This window comes from Carcharhinus amblyrhynchos, chromosome 11, assembly GCF_965287045.1.
Source record: "Carcharhinus amblyrhynchos chromosome 11, sCarAmb.v2.hapA, whole genome shotgun sequence".
Lineage (NCBI taxonomy): Eukaryota > Metazoa > Chordata > Chondrichthyes > Carcharhiniformes > Carcharhinidae > Carcharhinus > Carcharhinus amblyrhynchos.
Window position 1 is genome coordinate 44220449 of NC_137334.1, and position 21042 is coordinate 44241490.

Consider the following 21042-nt stretch of genomic DNA (forward strand, 5'->3'; position numbering starts at 1 on the left):
CTTACACTTACCTACTCATTGGTCAGTCCTCATGCTGGTGAGAGTCACAGCTGCTCTCCATCAGTAGAGACCAAATGTGATGGTCTGACGGTGGGGGGTGCAGAATGGAGACCATTGAAGCCCCCAGTGGTCGGGGCATGGCCGGGAAGTGCCCATGCAGCAGTGCTCATCAGGCGCCAGAACCAGGCCAGGAATAGTGCCAGTGGGTTGGGACTTGAATGGGAATGGAGCCTGAAGGATGCTGGGACAGTGACAGGGGAAAAAATGGGGGTGGACCTCTGCAGTGAGGGAGGGTGCAGGCTGGGGGGGGGGGGGGGGGGGGAAGAGAGAGCTCTGTAGATGAGGGAGTGATCAATGGGGACATATGCAAGGGAGGGAGGTGAGATCAGCATGTGGGGGGTATGCTGGGTGGGCTGCAGAAGAGGTCATGACTTTCGGGGGACTCTTTGGAAGGGTTCTGATTCCTGATGCCCCAATGCTGGCAACCTATTTTGTCATGGGGTTGGGGAGGTGGGGGTTACATTGCCACCATTGGTGAGTTAGGGTGGGGAAGGTGACTGCAGGAAGTCTACCAATTCACTAGGTGATCAGGGAGCCTGTGCAATGGTGCCCCAAGCTGTCCTCAACTGGCTTCACCAGCGAGTTTAGGCTCCCCCACCCCCTTGTTGAGAATCACACTCCTGTACTGGCCTGCTGACCAAGGAATTGGAGAATGAAAATATCCATTGAACTTGTGCAGAACTTTATGGTTTCGGGACAAGCGAGACCATAAAATCCCACCTACAGTGTTATAAGATTGCCTTTTCAATCTCGTCCAAAAAACAAGTCGGAAACTCTCCCATTTTCTCGCTCAGTAATCACTTTGGGTGCTAGAACATAGAACACTACAGCACAAACAGGCCCTTTGGCCCACAAGTTGCGCCGATCACATCAATACCTACCAATCCATAGACCTATCAATAACCCCCAATCCCATTAAATCCCATATACTCATCCAGAAGTCTTTTAAAAGACCCCAGCGAGTTCACCTCCACCACCACTGACGGCAGCCGATTCCATTCACTCACCACCCTCTGAGTGAAAAACTTACCCCTAACATCACCCCTGTACTTGCTTCCCTGCACCTTAAATCCGTATCCTCTCGTAGCAACCATTTCAGCCCAGGGAAATAGCCTCTGAGAATCCACCCTATCTATTCCTCTCAACATTTTATAAACCTCTATCAGGTCGCCTCTCAACCTACGTCTCTCCAGGGAGAAAAGTCCCAGCTCCTTCAACCTATCTTCATAAGGCATGCCTCCCAATCCAGGCAACATCCTTGTAAATCTCCTCTGCACCCTTTCAGTAGCTTCTACATCTTTCCTATAGTGAGGCGACCAGAACTGCGCACAGTACTCCAAGTGGGGCCTGACAAGGGACTTATAAAGTTGCAGCATTACCTCCCGACTCCTAAACTCAATCCCTCGATTAATGAAGGCCAGTACACCATACGCCTTCTTGACCACATCCTCCACCTGCGAGGCCGATTTAAGAGTCCTGTAGACCCGGACCCCAAGATCCTTCTGCTCTTGAACACTGCTAAGACTCCTGCCCTTGATAGTGTACTCGTTCATCCCATTGGTCCTGCCAAAATGGACCACTACACATTTATCAGCGTTGAAGTCCATCTGCCACTTCTCCGCCCAATCTTGCATCCTATTTATGTCCTGCTGCAACTTCTGACATCCTTCCAGACCATCCACAACACCACCGACCTTCGTGTCATCGGCGAACTTACTAACCCATTCCTGCACTTCCTCATCTAGGTCATTTATGAAAATGACAAACAGCAAGGGTCCTAGAACAGATCCCTGGGGCACTCCACTGGTGACCGACCTCCATGCAGAAAAAGACCCATCCGCAACCACTCTCTGCCTTCTGCAGGCAAGCCAGTTCTGGATCCACAAGGCCAAAGCCCCTTGGATCCCATGCCCTCTCACCTTCTCAAGAAGTCTTGCATGGGGGACCTTATCAAACGCCTTGCTGAAGTCCATGTAAACCACGTCCACTGCTCTTCCTTTGTCAATGTGTTCAGTCACATTTTCGAAGAACTCAACTAGGCTCGTAAGGCACGACCTGCCTTTGACAAAACCATGCTGACTATTTCTGATCATGCTAAACCTCTCCAAATGTTCATAAATCCTGTCCCTCAGAAGCCTCTCCATCAGCTTACCAACCACTGAAGTCAGACTCACCGGTCAGTAATTTCCCGGGTTATCCCTGTTCCCTTTCTTGAAAATAGGAACCACATCCGCAATCCTCCAATCCTCCGGAACCTCTCCCATCTCCATCGACGACGCAAAGATCATCGCCAGGGGCTCTGCAATCACCTCCCTCAGTAACCTGGGGTACATCCCATCTGGTCCCGGCGACTTGTCTATCTTGATAGAATTCAAAAGTTCTAACACATCCTCTTCCTTAATATCCACATACTCAATCTTTTCCATCTGCTGCAAACCTGTAGCAAAATCTCCCAGATCAGTTTCCACCGTGAATACTGAGGCAAAGTACTCATTAAGCACCTCTGCCATTTCTTCTGGTTCCACACAGACCTTTCCCCCTTCACCTTTTATAGGTCCTATCCCTTCTCTTCTCATCCTTTTACTTTTCACATATTTGTAGAAAGCCTTGGGATTCTCCTTAATCTTACCCGCCAAGACCTTCTCATGACCCCTTCTGGCTCTCCTAATTTCCCTTTTAAGCTCCTTTCTACAATCCTTATACTCCTCTAGATCCTTAACATCTCCTAGCTCCCTGAACCTTTTGTACACCTTCCTTTCCTTCCTGACTAGGTTCACCACAGCCTTCATGCACCACAGTTCCTGCGACCTATCAAAACCTCCTTGTCTCATCGGAACGTTGTCGTGCAGAGCTCCAGACAAACATTCCTTGAATATCCGCCACCTTCCTTCGGTACTTTTCCCCAAGAATGCCTCCTTCCAGTTTATTTGTCCAATTAACTGCCTGACATCTTCATGTTTCCCCTTACTCCAGACAAACACCTTCCTAGCCTGCCTGATCCTATCTCGTTCCAATGCAATTGTGAAGGAGATAGAATTATGATCACCATTCCCAAGATGCTCTCCTACCGAGAGATCCGTCACCTGTCCTGGTTCATTCGCCAGTACCAGGTCAAGTACGGCCTCTCCTCTCGTAAGCTTATCCACGTACTGTGTCAGGAAACCTTCCTGAACACACCTAACAAACTCCTCCCCATCCAAACCCTTTACCCTTGGGATATTCCAATCGATGTTTGGGAAATTGAAGTCTCCCATCACGACAACTCTTATTACTACATCTCTCTAGGATCTGTTTCCCTATCTGCACCTCAATTTCCCTGTCACTATTGGGTGGCCTATAGAATACACCCAGCAAAGTTATCGACCCTTTGCTGTTCCTAACTTCCACCCACAGAGACTCCGTAGACAGTCCCGCCACAGCATCCTCCTTCTCTGCAGCCATGACACTGTCCCTGATCAACAGTGCCACTCCACCACCTCTTTTGCCCCCCTCCCTGTCCTTCCTGAAGCATCTGAATCCTGGCACCTGAAGTACCCAGTCCTGTCCCTGAGACATCCAAGTCTCCGTAATGGCCACCACATCACATTCCCAAGCAGCAATCCACGCCCTAAGCTCATCTACCTTATTTACTACACTCCTGGCGTTAAAACAGATACACTTCAGCCCCTCAGTCTGGACATTTCCCTTCTCTACCACCTGTCTAACCTCCCTCTCATACTGCCTGCAGTCCTTCCCTACCTGGGAGCTAACCTCCTCGGTCCCAGTCTCCCCATCACTATTCCCTCCTCCCATCCTTTCTAGTTTAAAGTCCCCCCAGTAGCCCTAGCCAGTCTTCCCACCAAGATATTAGTCCCGCCACCCGTCTTTACTATACAGGTCACACCTGCCCCTAAAGAGGTCCCAATGATCTAGGAATCGAAATCCCTGCCCCCTGCTCCAGTCCCTCAGCCACGCATTCAGCCTCCACCTCATTCCATTCCTGCCCTCATTCTCCCGTGGCACAGGCAGCAATCCTGAGATTACTACCTTCGCTTTCCTCTTCCTCAGCTGCCTACCCAGTTCCCTATAGTCCCTTTTCATGACTGTCTCCCTCTTCTTGCCTACGTCAGCAGTACCTATATGCACTACAACCTCCGGTTCCTCACCCTCCCCTTTCAGGATGTCTGGGACACGCCCAGAGACATCCCGGATCCCAGCTCTAGGGAGACAAACCACCATCCGCGACTCACGTCTACGTCCACAAAAACGCCTGTCCACCCCCCTCACTGTGGAGTCCCCTATTAGTACTACCTTTTTGCTCTCTTTTTTAATTTTTTGACATACTGGCTCAGCTCCAGAGACCTGGCCACTGCTGCCTCCCTCGGATGAGCTGTCCCCCCCGGATGAGCTGTCCCCCCCAGTAATACTCAGGCAGGAGTACTTATTTTGAAGGGGGACATCCACCGGCGTGCTCTCCATCACCTGAGGTTTCCCCTTCCTAATAGTTATCCACATGCCTTCTTCCCGTTGCCCTGGTGTGACTACTTACTGATAGCTCCTGTCAATTATCTCCTCACTCTCTCTAATGAGCCGAAGGTCCTCGAGCTGCATTTGCAGCTCCTTAACCTGGTTCCGTAGGGACTGCAGCTCCACACACAGAGCACAGGTGTGGATGTCTGGTAGACCAGGAGCCTCTAAGACCTCCCACATGTTGCACTGGCAACAACATACTGACCTCACACCCATACTTGCCCCTTTTTAGTAACCCAGAGGAAAAAGTAAAAAAAAAGTTTAAAAACTTATAACTTACCTTGCCTCACCCTTATCTCTTTGGCCCTGTGAGCCAAAGCCCTTACAGCACACTCAAAAACAAGAACAAACTTACCTGCTCTCAGTCACAGCCCTTCTCTCTCTCTTTTTTAGGTTAGAGGAGGAGGGAGGGTTGGGATACTCTACTTATGTAGAGTATCGGGATTCCTCACCGCTCTAATTTATAGTAAGGTTAAAAAAAAAACTCTACCCGAGTGTCTTTGCAACTGCTTCCGGTGTAAAATTTAAAGAAAAAACTAGTAAAAAGTTAGCTTTAAAAAAAAAATCGCTCTACTCACCCACAAGCTCTCCACTCGCAAATCGCTGCCTCTCTTCAGTGCTCCCAGGGAACAATGCTATCTTACAAGAAAAATTCTAAGTGCTAAACGAGCAAGAAAATGGGAATGATTGGTGCCAGTTTTTTCAATGAGCTGTGAGTCATAATCTTACAGTACTTAGTCAAAGAAAAAAAGAGCCTTGATACGATTCTCACCACCATGCTACCAACCTGTTTAATATGTAAGATGTAATTACTTCTGAATAATTTTTATTACTACTGTATTGGCAGTTTCTTATGAAAGTTTTATTTCCATCCATAACATCATCCAACTGAGTCTTGTCAGAGCTCGTCTGCTGCTGAAACCCTCATTAAGCCTTTTTTAATCTCTAGACTCAATGAATCCTAACTACTCTGTTCTAACACTCCTGGCTGGTCTATCCAACATAAATTTGGCTGCCCATTTCTTAATGGTCAGCCAGTGCCATTTCCCTGTCACCGTTGAGTTTGCTGATGTAAACTGACTCAGTCAAGTATTTTCTTGATTTTAAAATTCTCATCCTTGTTTTGAAATCCCTCCAGGTCCTTGCCCCTCCCAACCTTTGTAATCTCCTCCAGTGCCACAACCCTCCAAAATATCTATCATTCTCTAATTCCCCTTGTATATTCCCAATTATAGTTACTTCACAAGTGGTGACCGTGCCTTCAATTGCCTTGAGCCCTAGTTCTGGAATTCCCTCACAGATACTTCTCTATCTCTCGACCTCATTTTTCTCCTTCAATACTGTAATTTAAACTGCCTCTGACCAAGCTTTTAATCTGACCTAATTTCTCTTTATGTGACTCAGTGTCATATTTTGTTTTATTAAGTTCCTGTGAAATACCTCAGGACATTTCATTGCATTATAGGTACGTTGTTACATCTGGAGAACCCTTTTTTATTCAAATTTTATGTTTTGTAGGTCTAATGTCTGAAGGTTTGTACAGAGTATCAGGGTTTAGTGATCTAATTGAAGATGTCAAACTGGCATTTGACAGAGGTATGTCCAGTTTCATTTATAACACTTTTACACAACTAATCACTATTTACAGCAAGTAGATGGATACCATTACCTTGACTAGTTTCTAAATTTTCAGTTTTGAAGATAACTGCATGAACCTAGATATGTCAAAGAGTAAATGAAGTGTTCATTGGGTGGAGATTGTTGAGTGGTCAGTGGGGAAAGGGGATAAGTGGTCATTGGGGGGGTCAGTGCGATGGAAGGGACAGTCAGGAGGTGCGGGGGGTAGTTCGGGGATGGTGAGGGTGTAGTCGGGTGTGGAATTATAGTCGGGGTGGAATTGTAGTTGGGGGTGGGATTGTAGTCAGGTGGTATTGTAGTTGGGGTAGGGAGTGTATAGTACTATACTTACCCAGAAATTAGAAATGCTTTTAATTCCTCTAACACTTTTTAGTTACTATAAGACAGGCGGAACCATCCAAATTTTGTGATTTAACTCACAGTACGAAATTATTCTCATGCAGGGCAATTGTTCAACAAAAATTAGAATTTCTTGGGCAATTGCTGTACAGTTCGTACATGGGGACCTCTGGTGGCTGGGTTCCCCAGTGCATTTTGGGATAGCCCCAGATATGATGTCCTGATGAACGGAAGTTATAGGCCATGACTCAGCAGTGTCAGCACAGACTTATAAAAGGTAAATCATGTTTTAAAAGTCTATTAGAGTTTTTTTGAGGGTGTAACTAGTGGGATATATCATTTCTTTGCAAACAAATTCACTTGTGTGGACAAAATGCTATCAGGGACAGAAAACTAGTTTAATCTATGTTTGCCTTGTATGCGTACACATCGAAAATAACATTGCCTCAAGAGGATACAATTACACACCTCTCTCCTTAATGAAAAAGTTACAATGACTCAAATTTTACCGCCCTGCCCATCACGGGAATTGGAGAGGGCAAGGGACAGACAGTGGAAAGATCCGTTGACCTTGGGTGGGATTTTATGGTTTTGGGACGAGCAAGGCAGGAAAATCCCTCTCAGTATGTTTGAGATTCATACAATCTTTATACACATTTTTCATTTACTCATAAATCAAACTCAATCATTTGTTTCCTATTCTGAAGTGAATACTCCTTTTCCTGATTCAAACTTTCAGAACTTGACCCATCTTATCCTGATCTGAGGCAAAGTTTTCTCAAACAAAGATTTATTTTGACTTTGACCTTCAATTGCATTTTCCACTTCATCAGCAATGTCTAACTCTGAGTTGGATCTGAATTGGTTTCTGGCATGACTTGCGTCAAAGTAACTATTGGTATTCTACTATTTATATTACATCTGATTCATCAGACTCATTTGATTCAAGAATAATAGAATCCCTACAGTGCATAAGGAGGTCATTTAGCCCATCAAGTCTGCATTGACCACAATCCCATTCAGGCCCTATCACCTTAATTCCATCTATTTACCCTGCTGGTTCTCCTAACACTAAGGGACAATTTAGCATGGCCTTTCGACCTAATCTGCATATCTTTGGAATGTGGGAGGAAACTGAAGGAAACCCAACAGACACAGGGAGAACATGCAAACCGAGGCAGCAGTGCTAACCACTGTACCACCATGCTGCCATTCTCCCCATCTTCTGCCATTTTTGTGAACTTTTGAAGGAAAAGCATGATATATATATAAATATATAATATTTCCACCAAACATTTTGACCAAATATATGCGAGTGTCACATATTTTCTTGACTCTTCCTAATAGTGTGTTCAACTATTTGTGAATATGAATCTTCATTCTAGCCTTCTGGGCAACTTCAGACTTTTTTCTCTCACTTTGTTCTTGTTGTGACAACCTATCTGTCTTGATTGTTTCTCTTCTACGGACTGTGCTAAGTGTGGTGTCAGCAATGAAAACACCACTCTGAGCTGCCTTCAAAAAAAAATTTAGTTCACATTCTGCCAGTAGTATGACGTGTGTTACGATACATAAGGAGGAAATTCACTCACCTGTGATCCAATAACAAACAGCATTTCTTCCAGTTCATGTTTAGCATTTGCTTAGCAAGATTTACCAAACTTCGCTGGATTCCGGAGAAGTGCCGGAAGATTGGAAAACGGCTTATGTTACGCCGCTGTTTAAAAAAGGTAGCAGGCAAAAGGCAGGGAATTATAGGCCGGTTAGTTTAACGTCTGTTGTTGGAAAAATGCTTGAATCCGTCATCAAAGAAGAAATAGCGAGGCATCTAGAAAAGAATGGGTTGATAGAGGAGACGCAGCACGGATTCGTTAAGGGGAAGTCGTATTTGATGAATTTATTGGATTTCTACGAGGATGTGACTAGTGTGGTAGACAGAGGGGAACCGGTGGATGTAGTGTTTCTCGATTTTCAAAAGGTGTTTGATAAGGTGCCGCACAAAAGGTTGCTACAGAAGGTTAGGGGGCATGGAGTTGGGGGTAAGCTGTTAGCGTGGATCGAGGATTGGTTGTCTAACAGGAGGCAGAGAGTTGGTATCAGTGGGTGCTATTTTGATTGGCAGTTGGTGACTAGTGGAGTGCCGCAGGGATCGGTGCTGGGGCCTCAGCTATTTACCATTTATATAGATGATATGGGGGAGGGGGCTGAGTGTAGGGTGACGAAATTTGCTGATGACACAAAGATGAGTGGGAAAGCAAATTGTGCGGAGGGTGCGGAAAGTCTGTAGAGGGAACTGGATAGGCTGAGCGAGTGGGCGAGGACCTGGCAGATGGAGTACAATGTTAGCAAGTGTGAGGTTATCCACTTTGGCAGAAATAATAGTAGGAGGGATTACTATTTAAAGGGCGAAAAGCTGCAGCATGCTACAGTGCAGAGGGACCTGGGGGTCCCTGTGCATGAGTCGCAAAAACCCAGTCTGCAGGTGATCAAGAAGGCGAATGGGATGCTGGCCTTTATAGCAAGGGGGATAGAATATAAAAGCAGGGAGGTCTTGCTGCAACTGTACAGGGCACTGGTGAGGCCGCAGCTGGAGTACTGTGTGCAGTTTTGGTCGCCATACTTGCGCAAGGATATTTTGGTCTTGGAGGGAGTGCAGAGGAGGTTCACTAGGCTGATACCGGAGATGAGGGGGTTAGACTATGAAGAGAGATTAAATAGACTGGGTCTGTACTCGTTGGAGTTTAGAAGGATGAGGGGGGATTTATAGAGACGTATAAGATAATGAAGGGGATGGATAGGGTAGAGGTAGAGAGATTCTTCCCGCTCAGGAAGGACAGCAGAACTAGAGGGCACAGCCTCAAGATAAAGGGGGGGCAGTTTAGGATGGAGTTGAGGAGGAACTTCTTCACTCAAAGGGTGGTGAATCCCTGGAATTCTCTGCCTGTTGAAGTGGTGGAGACTACCTCGCTAAATATATTTAAGTCACGGGTAGATAGTTTTTTGACAGACAAGGGAATTAAGGGTTATGGGGAGAAAGCGGGAAAGTGGAACTAATCCACTTCAGATCAGCCATGATCTTATTGAATGGCGGGGCAGGCTCGAAGAGCTAGATGGCCTACTCCTGCTCCTGCTCCTTTTATGTTCTTAAGAGCATTCTTAACGAGTGTACTGTTCACTCTGCTGCTCCTTTGAAAGTAGGATAATATGGTGGACTCTAGTGTGTTTTACTCCATTAATTCTTCTGAATTGTGCAGCTTTTTCTGAACAAAACTGACGACTATAGTCAGATACAATTTCCTCAAGGAACCCATAAGCAGCAAACAAACTGTGCAAACTATCTAAAGTTTTGCTAGTTGTTGTTCAATTCACCGGAAACTGTTAGCCTGTTTTGAATAGTTGTCTATCACAATGAGTAGCTATTTCCCTTCAAATTGTGCAAAATCTAATTGCAGCCATTGCCACACTCTGGCTGGCCATTTCTATAGTTGAAATATACTAATAGTAGCTTCTGTTTACAGGTTGGCTTATTCTGTACTGTTTTCTCTGTCTATACATTCTTATTTAATCCTAGCCCCAAAGATAGTGTCTTTCGAGGCTGTTTCTCGTGCTCATCCCTAAATGGTGATCCTGAAAATCACTTAGCAACATTTCAGGGATTACAACCCTGGTTTCCCACATAACATAATCTTCATCAACTGGTAACACCTTCTAATGCCTAAAAAGCTGGTCTGATTTCTGAATCCACTATCTGTTGGCCACCAGTTTGTGACATAGTTGTACACCCTTGTCAGTATGGTGTTCCAATGAGTTGTTGTACCAATGTTTTCTACTGTAACATCCATGTGCAAAGAAAAATACGTCTTCCCTCTTGGTTCTACCTCTGATGGGAATAGTATTCTAGACATGGCATCAGAATTACAATCATCTGTATGTGACATCGTGCTGATAACCAAACAAAATTAAAGCCCACCTTTGCATTCAGACAACAGCTTGAGTGGGCACTGGAGTTTGGATTTCAAAATAGCTGCCTGGTTTCTGATCAGTTTTGATCGTGAAATTATGACTGTACAAATATTTATGGAATCTTCTTACTCCAAAAATCAAAGACAGTGCTTCACATTCTATCTGAACATAAATTTACCCATTGGCATTTAGGGTGCATGATGCAAGTACAATCAGTCTTTATTCACCATTATCCAACACGAGAGATCACAGTACTTATTCCCTGTGGAGAAGGTTCACATGTTAGCTTAATCTCTTTGAACGCATCCCAGGTGGCACAGTGGGTGGCACTGCTGCCTCACAATGCCAGGAACCCGGGTTCTATTCCTGGCTTGGGCCTCTGTGTGGAATTTGCACATTCTCCTGAATCTGCATGGGTTTCCTCCGGGTTCCTCCCACAGTCCAAAGATGTGCAGGTTAGGTAGAATGGCCATGCTAAACTGACCCTTAGTGTCAAGGGGACTGGCTAAGATAAATGCATGGGGTTATGGGGATAGGGCCTGTGTGGGAATGTGGTCAGTGCAGACTCGATGGGCTGAATAGTCTCCTCCTGCACTGTGGGATTCTGTGATACTATGACATCGAATATAACTGCATTGTACCCTCCAAGTTGAATCTTACATGGTCCTTTTGTCATTTTCCTTCATCCAATTCCACTGAACACCTTTTCTGAAGAGATCATCTAATAGATGCAATGATGTTGCCAAATTTAGTATAAATCTATCATATTAATTTACTGGGCACAATAAAGATCTGAGCTCGGACATATTCTCAGAGTGTGGCACATTTATTACTGCTTGAACTCTACTCTTCGTAGGAAATAACCTATCTTTATCTACCCTGTGATCCATGTGCTCCACAGAGTTTTGAAACATTTCAAAAATGCATGCCTCTACCCAAACTTTATGCTGTTCCATACCTAGGAGCACCTTTTGCGAGCTGTTATCATGGATATGCCTGTTTGGAGCTGAAATAAGTATCCAAATAGCACTATACTCCATGAATTCCTTGCAAAATCTGGGTTCAGCAACACTTCAAAGATTTCGGGGGCTGAAGAAACATCAAATGGCAGTCTGTGAAACTGAAGTAGACTCATGTGTATTGACGGTGAAGTGTGACTTAAGACTCATCATCCAGTTCAAGTTGCAGATAGATGTCTGTACGATCAAACTTTGAAAAGGTCTGGCCTCCAGATAAGATTGTGAACAGATCCTCCAAATGTAGTAAAGTATTGGGTGGATGACTTTTTCAGTATCCGATTTACAGTTACCTTTTAATAGCTACATATTCTCACACTACCATCTGATTTTGGTATTGCCACAATTGGAATAGTACATTTAATCTGCTTTACCTTAGAGATAATGTTCGCAGTCTCAAGTCTTTGAAGTTCTTGTTCTACTTTCTCTCTTAGAGCATAGGGTTCTGATTGCAGCCTGCAATAAACATGCATTCCTCTGAATAGCCTTTTATCCTTGAATCGGTTTGCTGGTTTCACTAAACACTTGAGGGTACTTGTCAGTTACATCATCTTGCATTGTGAATTTTGCTTCAACATGAAAAATTCATTCCAATTTAACTCGAGTGCTGCTAACCAATTCCTTCCTAACAAGGCCGATCTTTCACCTTTCATCACACAGATGGCCAATTTTACATGTTGCTCATTGTACGTGACCGGAACTGATAGACTTCCAATTACGGGAATTTTCTCTCCTCTCTAACTGATGTGGACTCAACTTTTCACAAGACAGCAACTCGGGAATTGCACTGTCAACCATTATGTTTACAGAAGCTTGATCCAAGGTTACTTGGATCATGATGCCCTGTGAAATTCCATTGGATATCCTTATGCTTCAGTTTATGTGGATCTTAACCAATCCCTCATCAACCTATTCCTGTTCAATAACAATATTAAATGGTTGCTGTTTCCTCCAGCCAAAGACTTCTCTATTTACCATATTGTGGCATCCCTCAGCAAGGTGACCCTCCTTCTTGCAGCTGTAGCACTCTGCCTTCACAAATATACAATTCTGTACTCCTTGGAAGCACCCAGGTCAGGACTTTGTTGTACCATTGCTATATCATCTGCAGCTCATTTACTTCAGCACATGACTGACAGTCCTTAACCTTAACTTCTCTTGAGTGACATTCCATATCCATGGACAATGCTGTACAGCAGCTGCTATTTCAAAAGTTAACTTTGGCAATGTCATCAACTTAATGCACACATGCTTACATTTTAACTGCAAACAAATCTGCTCCACAGAATGCTGCCTTGATATTCACTGAAATTACAGTGACTGGACCGCTGATTTCTTTCCCCATACCAATAGCTTTCTGCAATTTCCAATGGTTTGGGTTGGAGTGCTTTTAAGTTTACTCAAAATATACAATAATGTCATGTCTTTTGGCTTTGCTAGGGTGAGCATTTTTTACCCTTCGGGGCTGCTTCTGTCAAAAATATCACAATTTTCCTTTCCCCCACTGCCTGGCTCGCAGATGGATTATCAAGAACTTCAAGGATATGGCCATCAGTGAAAAACACTTCCAACCACTCCACATTAACACTGAAAGATTCTTGGTCATGGCTGCTCTCTCCATTAACGCAGCCACCTTGGAAGACAGTCCACCTATGAACAACACACTTTTCTCTCGACCACATTTTTAAAACTATTTATCACAGAAAGAACACTCGCAAGTTCCTCAGCTGGTTAGATGGAAAGTTCTCTAACCCAGATTTGTTTGGCTAAAAAATCTGTGACCCCATCTCTTCGTAAAATTTGTCATATTTTTAAATACAAACTCATTCATGCGAACAACATAGCCATTGGCAACAAAAATCTAATTTAATCCCATTTTCACATTCATACATATATACGTGACCACAAGAGGGCACTGTTAACTTTGATAATGATGGTAAGTAAATTGAATTTCAATAAATCACATGAGATTATTACACAAAATTAGGACTCATAAGATTGGAAGTAATATATTGGCTAATTCCAGGTTTAAGGATTGCTTAGAAACAAACAGACCATTTTTGATTGGCAGGCTATAAAAGTGCATACCCCAAGGATCAGTGCTTGGGCCTCAGCTATTTACAATTTGTATTAATGACTTGGATGAGAGGACCGAGGATAACATATCACGTTTCCTGATGATACAAAGTTAGCTGGGAGTGTAAGCTATGAGGAGGATGTAAGGAGGCTGCAAAGGGCTATAGGCAGCTTGAGTGGGCAGGAAACTGGCAGACGGAATACAATGTGAATAATTCTGGAATTAAGAGCAGGAGTAGGCTATTAGACCCTTTGAGGCAGATATACCATTTAATAAAATTTTGGCCTATCTGCTTGCTTTTTTTGTTAATTTCATATTCGAATTTCCACATGTAAAGTTATCCGATTTTTTAGGAAAAATGGAAATGCAGCATATTTTTTTAAATGGTGCAAGACTGAAATATTTTAGTAGTCTGTAGTAATTCATCTCCTGACTCCCCAAAGCCTGTCCACCATCCACAAAGCACAAGTCAGAAGCGTGTGATGATATTCAAGTCAGAAGTCTGTGAGGAATTTGCTTAAATTGGAAATGATTATCAGTTAAGAATTGTATCCTGTCATGTTTAAGTATTTAACTGGTAAAAGGTGAGCTAATTAATTTGTTATATTGGAACTGTATTGTTAAAAATATAGTTTGTTTTAATAAAAGCTTCCAAGTGTGTCAATAGAATCACACCTAGAGTGAAATATCTTATCCTCACATTAATACTAAAAGAAAAAAAAGGTTGGGATCTGGTTCAACTTCATACCCTAACAAGTGTGATAGAATATTCTCTACTTGCCTGGATGAGTGCAGCTCCATACCACCCAGGTACCTTGATTCATACCTCATCCAGCACCTTCGACATTCACTCCATCTACCACAACATACAATGGCAGCAGTGTGTACCATCTAAAAGATGTACTGCAGTATCTCACCAACACACCTTAGCACCTTCCAAATATGCGTCCTCAGCCACCAAGACGGACAAAGGCAGCAGATCCATGAGAACCTGCAAGTTCTCCTCCAAGCCACCCACCATCTTAACTTGGAACTATTTCACTGTTCCTTCACAAGTCGCTAGGCTAAAATCCTGGAACTCCCTCCCTGACAGCACCGTGGGCGTTCATACACCACTGGGACTTCAGTTCAAGAAGGTGGCTTATGACCACCTTCTCAAGGACAATTAAAGATGGGCAATAAATGCTGGCTTAGCCAGTGACATCCACATCCCTTGAAAGAATAAAAAAAAAGACCTGGGTCTCCTTAAACATGAATCACAAGGTTAACATGTGCCTAAAGGAGGTAGTTAGGAAGGTCAATTGTATGTTAATCTTTATTACAAAGAGATTGGAGTATAAGAATCAAAAAACCTTACTGCAATTATGAAAGGCCTGGAGTACTACGTACAGTATTTGTTTTCCTATCTAAGGAAGGATATAATTACTCTAGAGGGAATGCAATGAATGTTCATTGGACCAATTTCTGGGTGTGAGGTTTGTCCAATGAGTAAACTAGGCCTATAATATCTATAATTTAGAACAATGTGAGGTGATCTAAATGAACCATAAATTTCTTAAGGGACTTGACAAAGTAGATCATCCTGGCAGGATGTTCCCTCTGGTTGGGGAGTCTTGAATTTGAGTCACAGTCTCAGAATAAGAAGCTGACCATTTAGAACTGAGATGAGGAGAAATTTCACCATTCAAAGAGTTATGAATCTCTGGAATTCTCTGCCCCAGAGGGTTATGGATGCTCGGTCATAGAGTATATTCAAGATATGGATTGATAGATATTTGGATACAAAGGGAATCGGGATGTGGAGATAGTGTGGGAAAGATGGAATTGATGTAGAAGATCTGCAAAAAGCAGGGCCAAAGGACAAAACTTCTATTTTTTATGTTCTTATTATCTCATGCATCAAAGATCGCCATGATAGTACATGTGATTGAAGCAATTGCCTTATTGTTCAAGATGTGGCCAAATTGTTATTATCATGGTTATGTCTGCAGCGTGGTCTGATATGCTTTTTCACAGAAGGATATTGTGTGAAGTAATTAGAAAAATGGAAAAACAAAATAGATTTTCTTTTATATTGATCAACACTGAATGTAATACAAAAATATGATTACTATATTGAACTGAATATCTGTTTTGTATTGGTTTTTTCAATTGGGATCGCAGATGGTGAGAAAGCAGACATTTCAGTAAATATTTATGAAGATATAAATATTATCACCGGTGCACTTAAACTGTACTTCAGAGATCTGCCCATTCCACTTATCACATATGATGCTTACCCAAAATTTATTGAAGCTGCACGTGAGTATACTGTTGTACTTAAATCAAATAGTCATGTTATTGAGTTATGTTCATTTAAAATTTATATATTGTTAAAATTGGTATGTCATGGCATTTGTCAATAACTTGAGTTTAAGAGTTGTAATTGGCTGGACAATTGAGGAACAGTGAAGGATTTTCAAAGCGATTTTTTTACAGTGCTCAGCAAAAGAAATACCAGTGATAAGGAAGGACTGTAAAAAAAGGTAATCAGTCATGGATAGCAAAGGAAATGACGGAGAGTATCAAATTGAAAGAAAATGCATACAAAGTGGCAAAGACTAGAGGGAAACTAAAGGATTGGGAAATCTTTAAAAGTCAACAGAAAGCTACAAAAAAAGCTATAAAGAAAAGTAAGATGGATTATGAGAGTAAACTAGCTCAGAATATAAAAGCAGATAGAAGACATTTCTACAAATATATAAAATGAAAAAGAGTGACTAAAGTAAACATTGGTTCTTTAGAGGATGAGAAGGGAGATGTAATAACTGGAAATAAGAAAATGGCTGAGGCATTAAACAGGTATTTTGTGTCGGTCTTCACAGTGCAAGACACAAATAACATGCCAAAAATTGATGACAGGCTTTTACAGGTGAGGACCTAGAAACCATCATTATCATGAAAGAGATGGTGTCGGGCAAGGTAATGGGGCTAAAGGTAGACCAGTCTCCTGGCCTTAATGGAATGCACCCCAGGGAACTAAAAGAGATGGTGGGGGAAATAGCAAACACATTAGTGGTAATTTACCAAAATTTGCTGGACTCTGGGGTGATTTCCGCAGATTGGAAAACAGCAAATGTGATGTCACTGTTTAAAAAAGGAGATAGACAAAAGGTAGATAACTATAGGCCAGTTTGTTTAACTTCTGTAGTAGGGAAAATGCTTGAATCTATCATCAAGGAAGAAATATTGAGACATCCGGATATAAATTGTCCCTTTGGTAAAACGTAGCATGAATTCATGAAGGGCAGGTCATGTTTGACTAATTTGGTGAAATTATTTGAGAACGTTACATACGCAGTGGACAATGGAGAACCTGTGGATGTGGTGTATCTGGATTTCCAGAAGACATTTGACAAGGTGCTGCACCAAAGACTGCTGCACAAAATAAAGATCCAGTGTTACGGGTAACGTATTAACATGGATAGAGGATTGGTTAACTAACAGAAAGCAAAGAATAGGGGTAAATGGGTGTTTTTCTGGTTGGTGATCAGTGGCTAATGGTGTGCCTCAAGGATCAGTGTTGGGACCGCAGTTGTTTACGATTTACATGGATGATTTGGAGTTGGGAACCAAGTATAGTGTGTCAAAATTTGCCAATGACACTAAGATGGGTGGCATAGCAAAGTGTGCAGAGGATGCTGAAAGTCTACAAAGAGATAGAGATAATCTAAGTGACTGGGCAAGAGTCTGACAAATGGAGTACAATGTTGGTAAATGTGAGATCATCCATGTTGGTAGGAATAAGAGCAAAATAGACTATTATTTAAATGGTAAAAAATGGCAGCATCCTGCTGTGCAGAGGGACCTGGGTGTCCTTGTGCAAGAATAACAAGGAGTTGGTTTGCAGGTGCAATGGTAATTAAGAGGTCAAATGGAATTTTGTCCTTCATTGCTAGAGGGATGGAGTTTACAAACAGTGAAGTTATGTTGCAGCTGGAGTGCTGTGTACAGTTTTGGTCTCCTTAATTGAGAAAGGATATACTGGCACTGGAGGGGGTGCAGAGGAGATTTACTAGGTTGATTCCGGAGTTGAAAGGGTTGGCTTATGAAGAGACAACGAGTTGACTGAGGCCATACTCATTGGAATTCAGAAGAATGAGGGGAGATCTTATAGATTATGAAGGGAATAGATAAGATAGAAGCAGGGAAGTTGTTTCCACTGGCGGGTGGAACTAGAACTAGGGGACATGGCCTCAAAATAAGCAGAAGCAGTTAGGACTGAGTAGAGGAAGAACTTCTTCACACACAGGTGGAATTCCCTGCCCAGGGAAGCAGTTGAGGCTACCTTGTTGAATGTTTTTAAGGCAAGGACGGATAAATTTTTGAACAGTAAAAGAATTAAGGGCTGTGATGAATGGGCAGGTAAGTGGAACTGACTCCACGGTAAGATCAGCCATGATCTTATTGAACAGCAGAGCAGGCTCGAGGGGCAAGATGGCCTCCTCCTGCTCCTAGTTATTATGTTCTTATATTGCCCATGATGTCTTTTAAGTAAAGCTCCGATATGGTTTTCAAATATGCAGAGTCATGTATTTGTCACTCTTTCCAATCACAAAAGCCTGTGTCTACAATTATCTTTATTTAGAATTTGCTTGCAGCCCACCTATGGTTTCACACATTGGCCACCTAATTGCTCAACATCAGTTGAAGGAAAGCTGGAACTGATTCCCATCTAAGGAATCGTTACGTTCTGTTTACACTGTTTTCTGACTCTAACAGAAGGTGGCTCTGATTGGTCCCACTAAGTGTCTATGGAGCAACTTTCATACAACATGAATTGGGGGAATGCTCAGACACTGTAGGCACAATTTTCACATCCAGACCGTAGCAAGTTTTGTGCCAGGTGGGGTCGAAGAATTTAGAGTGAGGCCAAAAATCAAAAATGCACCGTCAGTAAAATGGTTCGTAATTTTCCGCTTACCACTTTCTTGGTGGGTGAATGGCAGGTCAGGTTACCTGCTGATCCATGGCAGCAACCCCACTGGCATGCATTACCATACCATGAATGCTCATTAAAAGCACTACTCACTGGAATCACAAAACCCCTTCCAACTATATGCAACATTAACAGGAAACCAGATCGATATAAAACACATTTGGATACAAGTGGCATGCAAAAGGTGGTCTTCACTTTGCACATGGCTTATAGGTGAATGCATCATCTGGATCCTGCCTCCAGATACTGGTGGGGTTATAGGCTTGCTGCCTCACTGGCTTCCTCTGTTGCTAGGGAGGGTGTTCTCCAAGAGCTCATAGGTAGGGAAAGAATCTAGACAGAGACCAACATTGCAGCTGGGGCTGGGGGAATGTGGGAGGAATGGGGAAATGAGACATGGGGACAGTGGACAAAGGTAGAGTTAGCGGAGGGAGGGGAAGCAATGATAGGCAGAGGTGTCAAGAGGTGGGGCCGGGGAATGATGGCAGGCAGATGAGAGATCAGGGGAGCTGGAGCCCAACATAAAAGACAGGAATGCAGACACAGTAGAGGGAGGAATAGGAACTGTATGAATTGGAGGAGAACTATGCATAATCAAGAGGGGTTGTGTTAATTTGGCATATGAGGGAAGGCGCATAATGACTCAGAGAGTTGGGGGAGACAAAGGAGTGCACTCAAGGGAGGGGTTGCATGAGAGACTCATGGAAGATGGAGAGGGGAGGCTCACTGTGTTGTCAACAGTTAGGAAGGAATGGGAGAGCAAACATAAAGACATTGTCCCTTCTCTGGGACTAAGTATTCAGGGTGCCAGAGTGAGGTCAGTCCTGGGGCTTTGTGGGCCATGCTAGAGAGAAATGCATGGCACACACATTGTATTCCTGTTCCAGGGACGGGCAATGGCGATGGTTAGCCATTAAGACCTTGAAAAATTAAAGTGCATGGGATTTTGGTGATGTATTGAGATGGATAAAAACTGTTCGGCAGACAGGAAACAAAGTAGAAATAAACAGGTATTTTTCCAAGTGGCAGGTAGTGACTAGTGGGGTTCTGCATGGATCATAAAAACATAAGAAATAGGAGCAGAAGTAGGCCATCTGGCCCTTCGAGCCTGCCCCGCCATTCAATAAGATCATGGCTGATCTGTCGCTGCTCAGTTCCACTTTCCCGCTTTCTCCCCATAACCCTCAATCCCCTCTCTTATCAAAAACCCATCAACCTGCGTCTTAAAAATATTTAGCGAGGCAGCCTCCACCACTTCAACGGGCAGAGAATTCCAGAGATTCACCACCCTTTGAGTGAAGAAGTTCCTCCTCAACTCCGTTCTAAACCACCCCCCTTTTATCTTGAGGCTGTGCCCCCTAGTCCTACTGTCTTTTTTGAGCGGGAAGAGTCTCTCCACCCCTATCCTATCCATCCCATTCATCATCTTATACGTCTCAATGAGATCTCCCCTCATTCTTCTAAACTCTAATGAGTACAAGCCCAGTTTATTCAGCCTCTCCTCATAGCTCAACCCCGGTATCAGCCTAGTAAACCTCCTCTGCACTACCTCCAAGGCCAAAATATCTTTGCGCAGGTGCGGCGCCCAAAACTGCACACAGTACTCCAGCTGCGGCCTCACCAATGCCCTATACAGCTGCAGCAAGACCTCCCTACTTTTATTTTCAATCCCCCTCGCTATGAAGGCCAGCATCCCATTCGCCTTCCTGACCTCCTGCTGCACCTGCAAGCTGGGTTTTTGCGACTCATGCACAAGGACCCCGAGGTCCCTCTGCACCGTCGCCTGCTGCAGTTTTTCGCCACGTAATAGTCCTTCCTACCAAAGTGGACCACCTCACACTTGCCAACATTAAATTCCATTTGCCATTTCCTGGCCCATTCGCCCAGCCTATCTAGATCCTTCTGCAGACTCTCCACACCCTCCGCGCAATTTGCCGTTCCCCCAATCTTGGTGTCATCAGCAAATTTCGACACCATACACTCGGTTCCCTCCTCCAGATCATCTATATAAATGGTAAAAAGCTGAGGCCCCAGCACCGACCCCTGGGGCACTCCACTAGTCACCATCCGCCAATCCGAATAGCACCCGTTGACCCCCACTCTCTGCCTCCTATTTGACAACCAATCCTCTATCCACGCTAACACCCTACCCCCAACTCCATGTCCCTCGACCTTCTGCAATAACCTCTTGTGAGGTACTTTGTCAAACGCCTTCTGAAAATCTAGAAAGACCACATCCACCGGCTCTCCTCTATCCACCGCCCTAGACACATCCTCATAGAACTCCAGTAAATTTGTCAGACACGACTTCCCTTTAATGAAACCGTGCTGCGTCTGCTCTATCAAGCAATTCCCTTCAAGATGCCTCGCAATTTCCTCCTTAATGACAGATTCTAACATTTTACCTACCACAGACGTTAAACTAACCGGCCTATAATTCCCCGCCTTTTGCCTGGCACCCT

The 21042-nt window shown here is 43.6% G+C and overlaps 1 protein-coding gene across 3 annotated transcripts in view; it reads left to right on the forward strand.

The window, feature by feature from the left end:
• chn1 (chimerin 1) overlaps nucleotides 1-21042 on the forward strand; it is a 243940-nt gene that overhangs the window by 206991 nt on the left and 15907 nt on the right. For all 3 annotated transcript variants that reach the window (XM_080198952.1, XM_080198953.1, XM_080198954.1), the window contains 2 exons: nucleotides 6088-6165; nucleotides 15766-15903. In XM_080198952.1, coding sequence (XP_080055078.1) covers nucleotides 6088-6165; nucleotides 15766-15903 — 216 coding nt within the window. The remainder of the gene's footprint in view (nucleotides 1-6087; nucleotides 6166-15765; nucleotides 15904-21042) is intronic.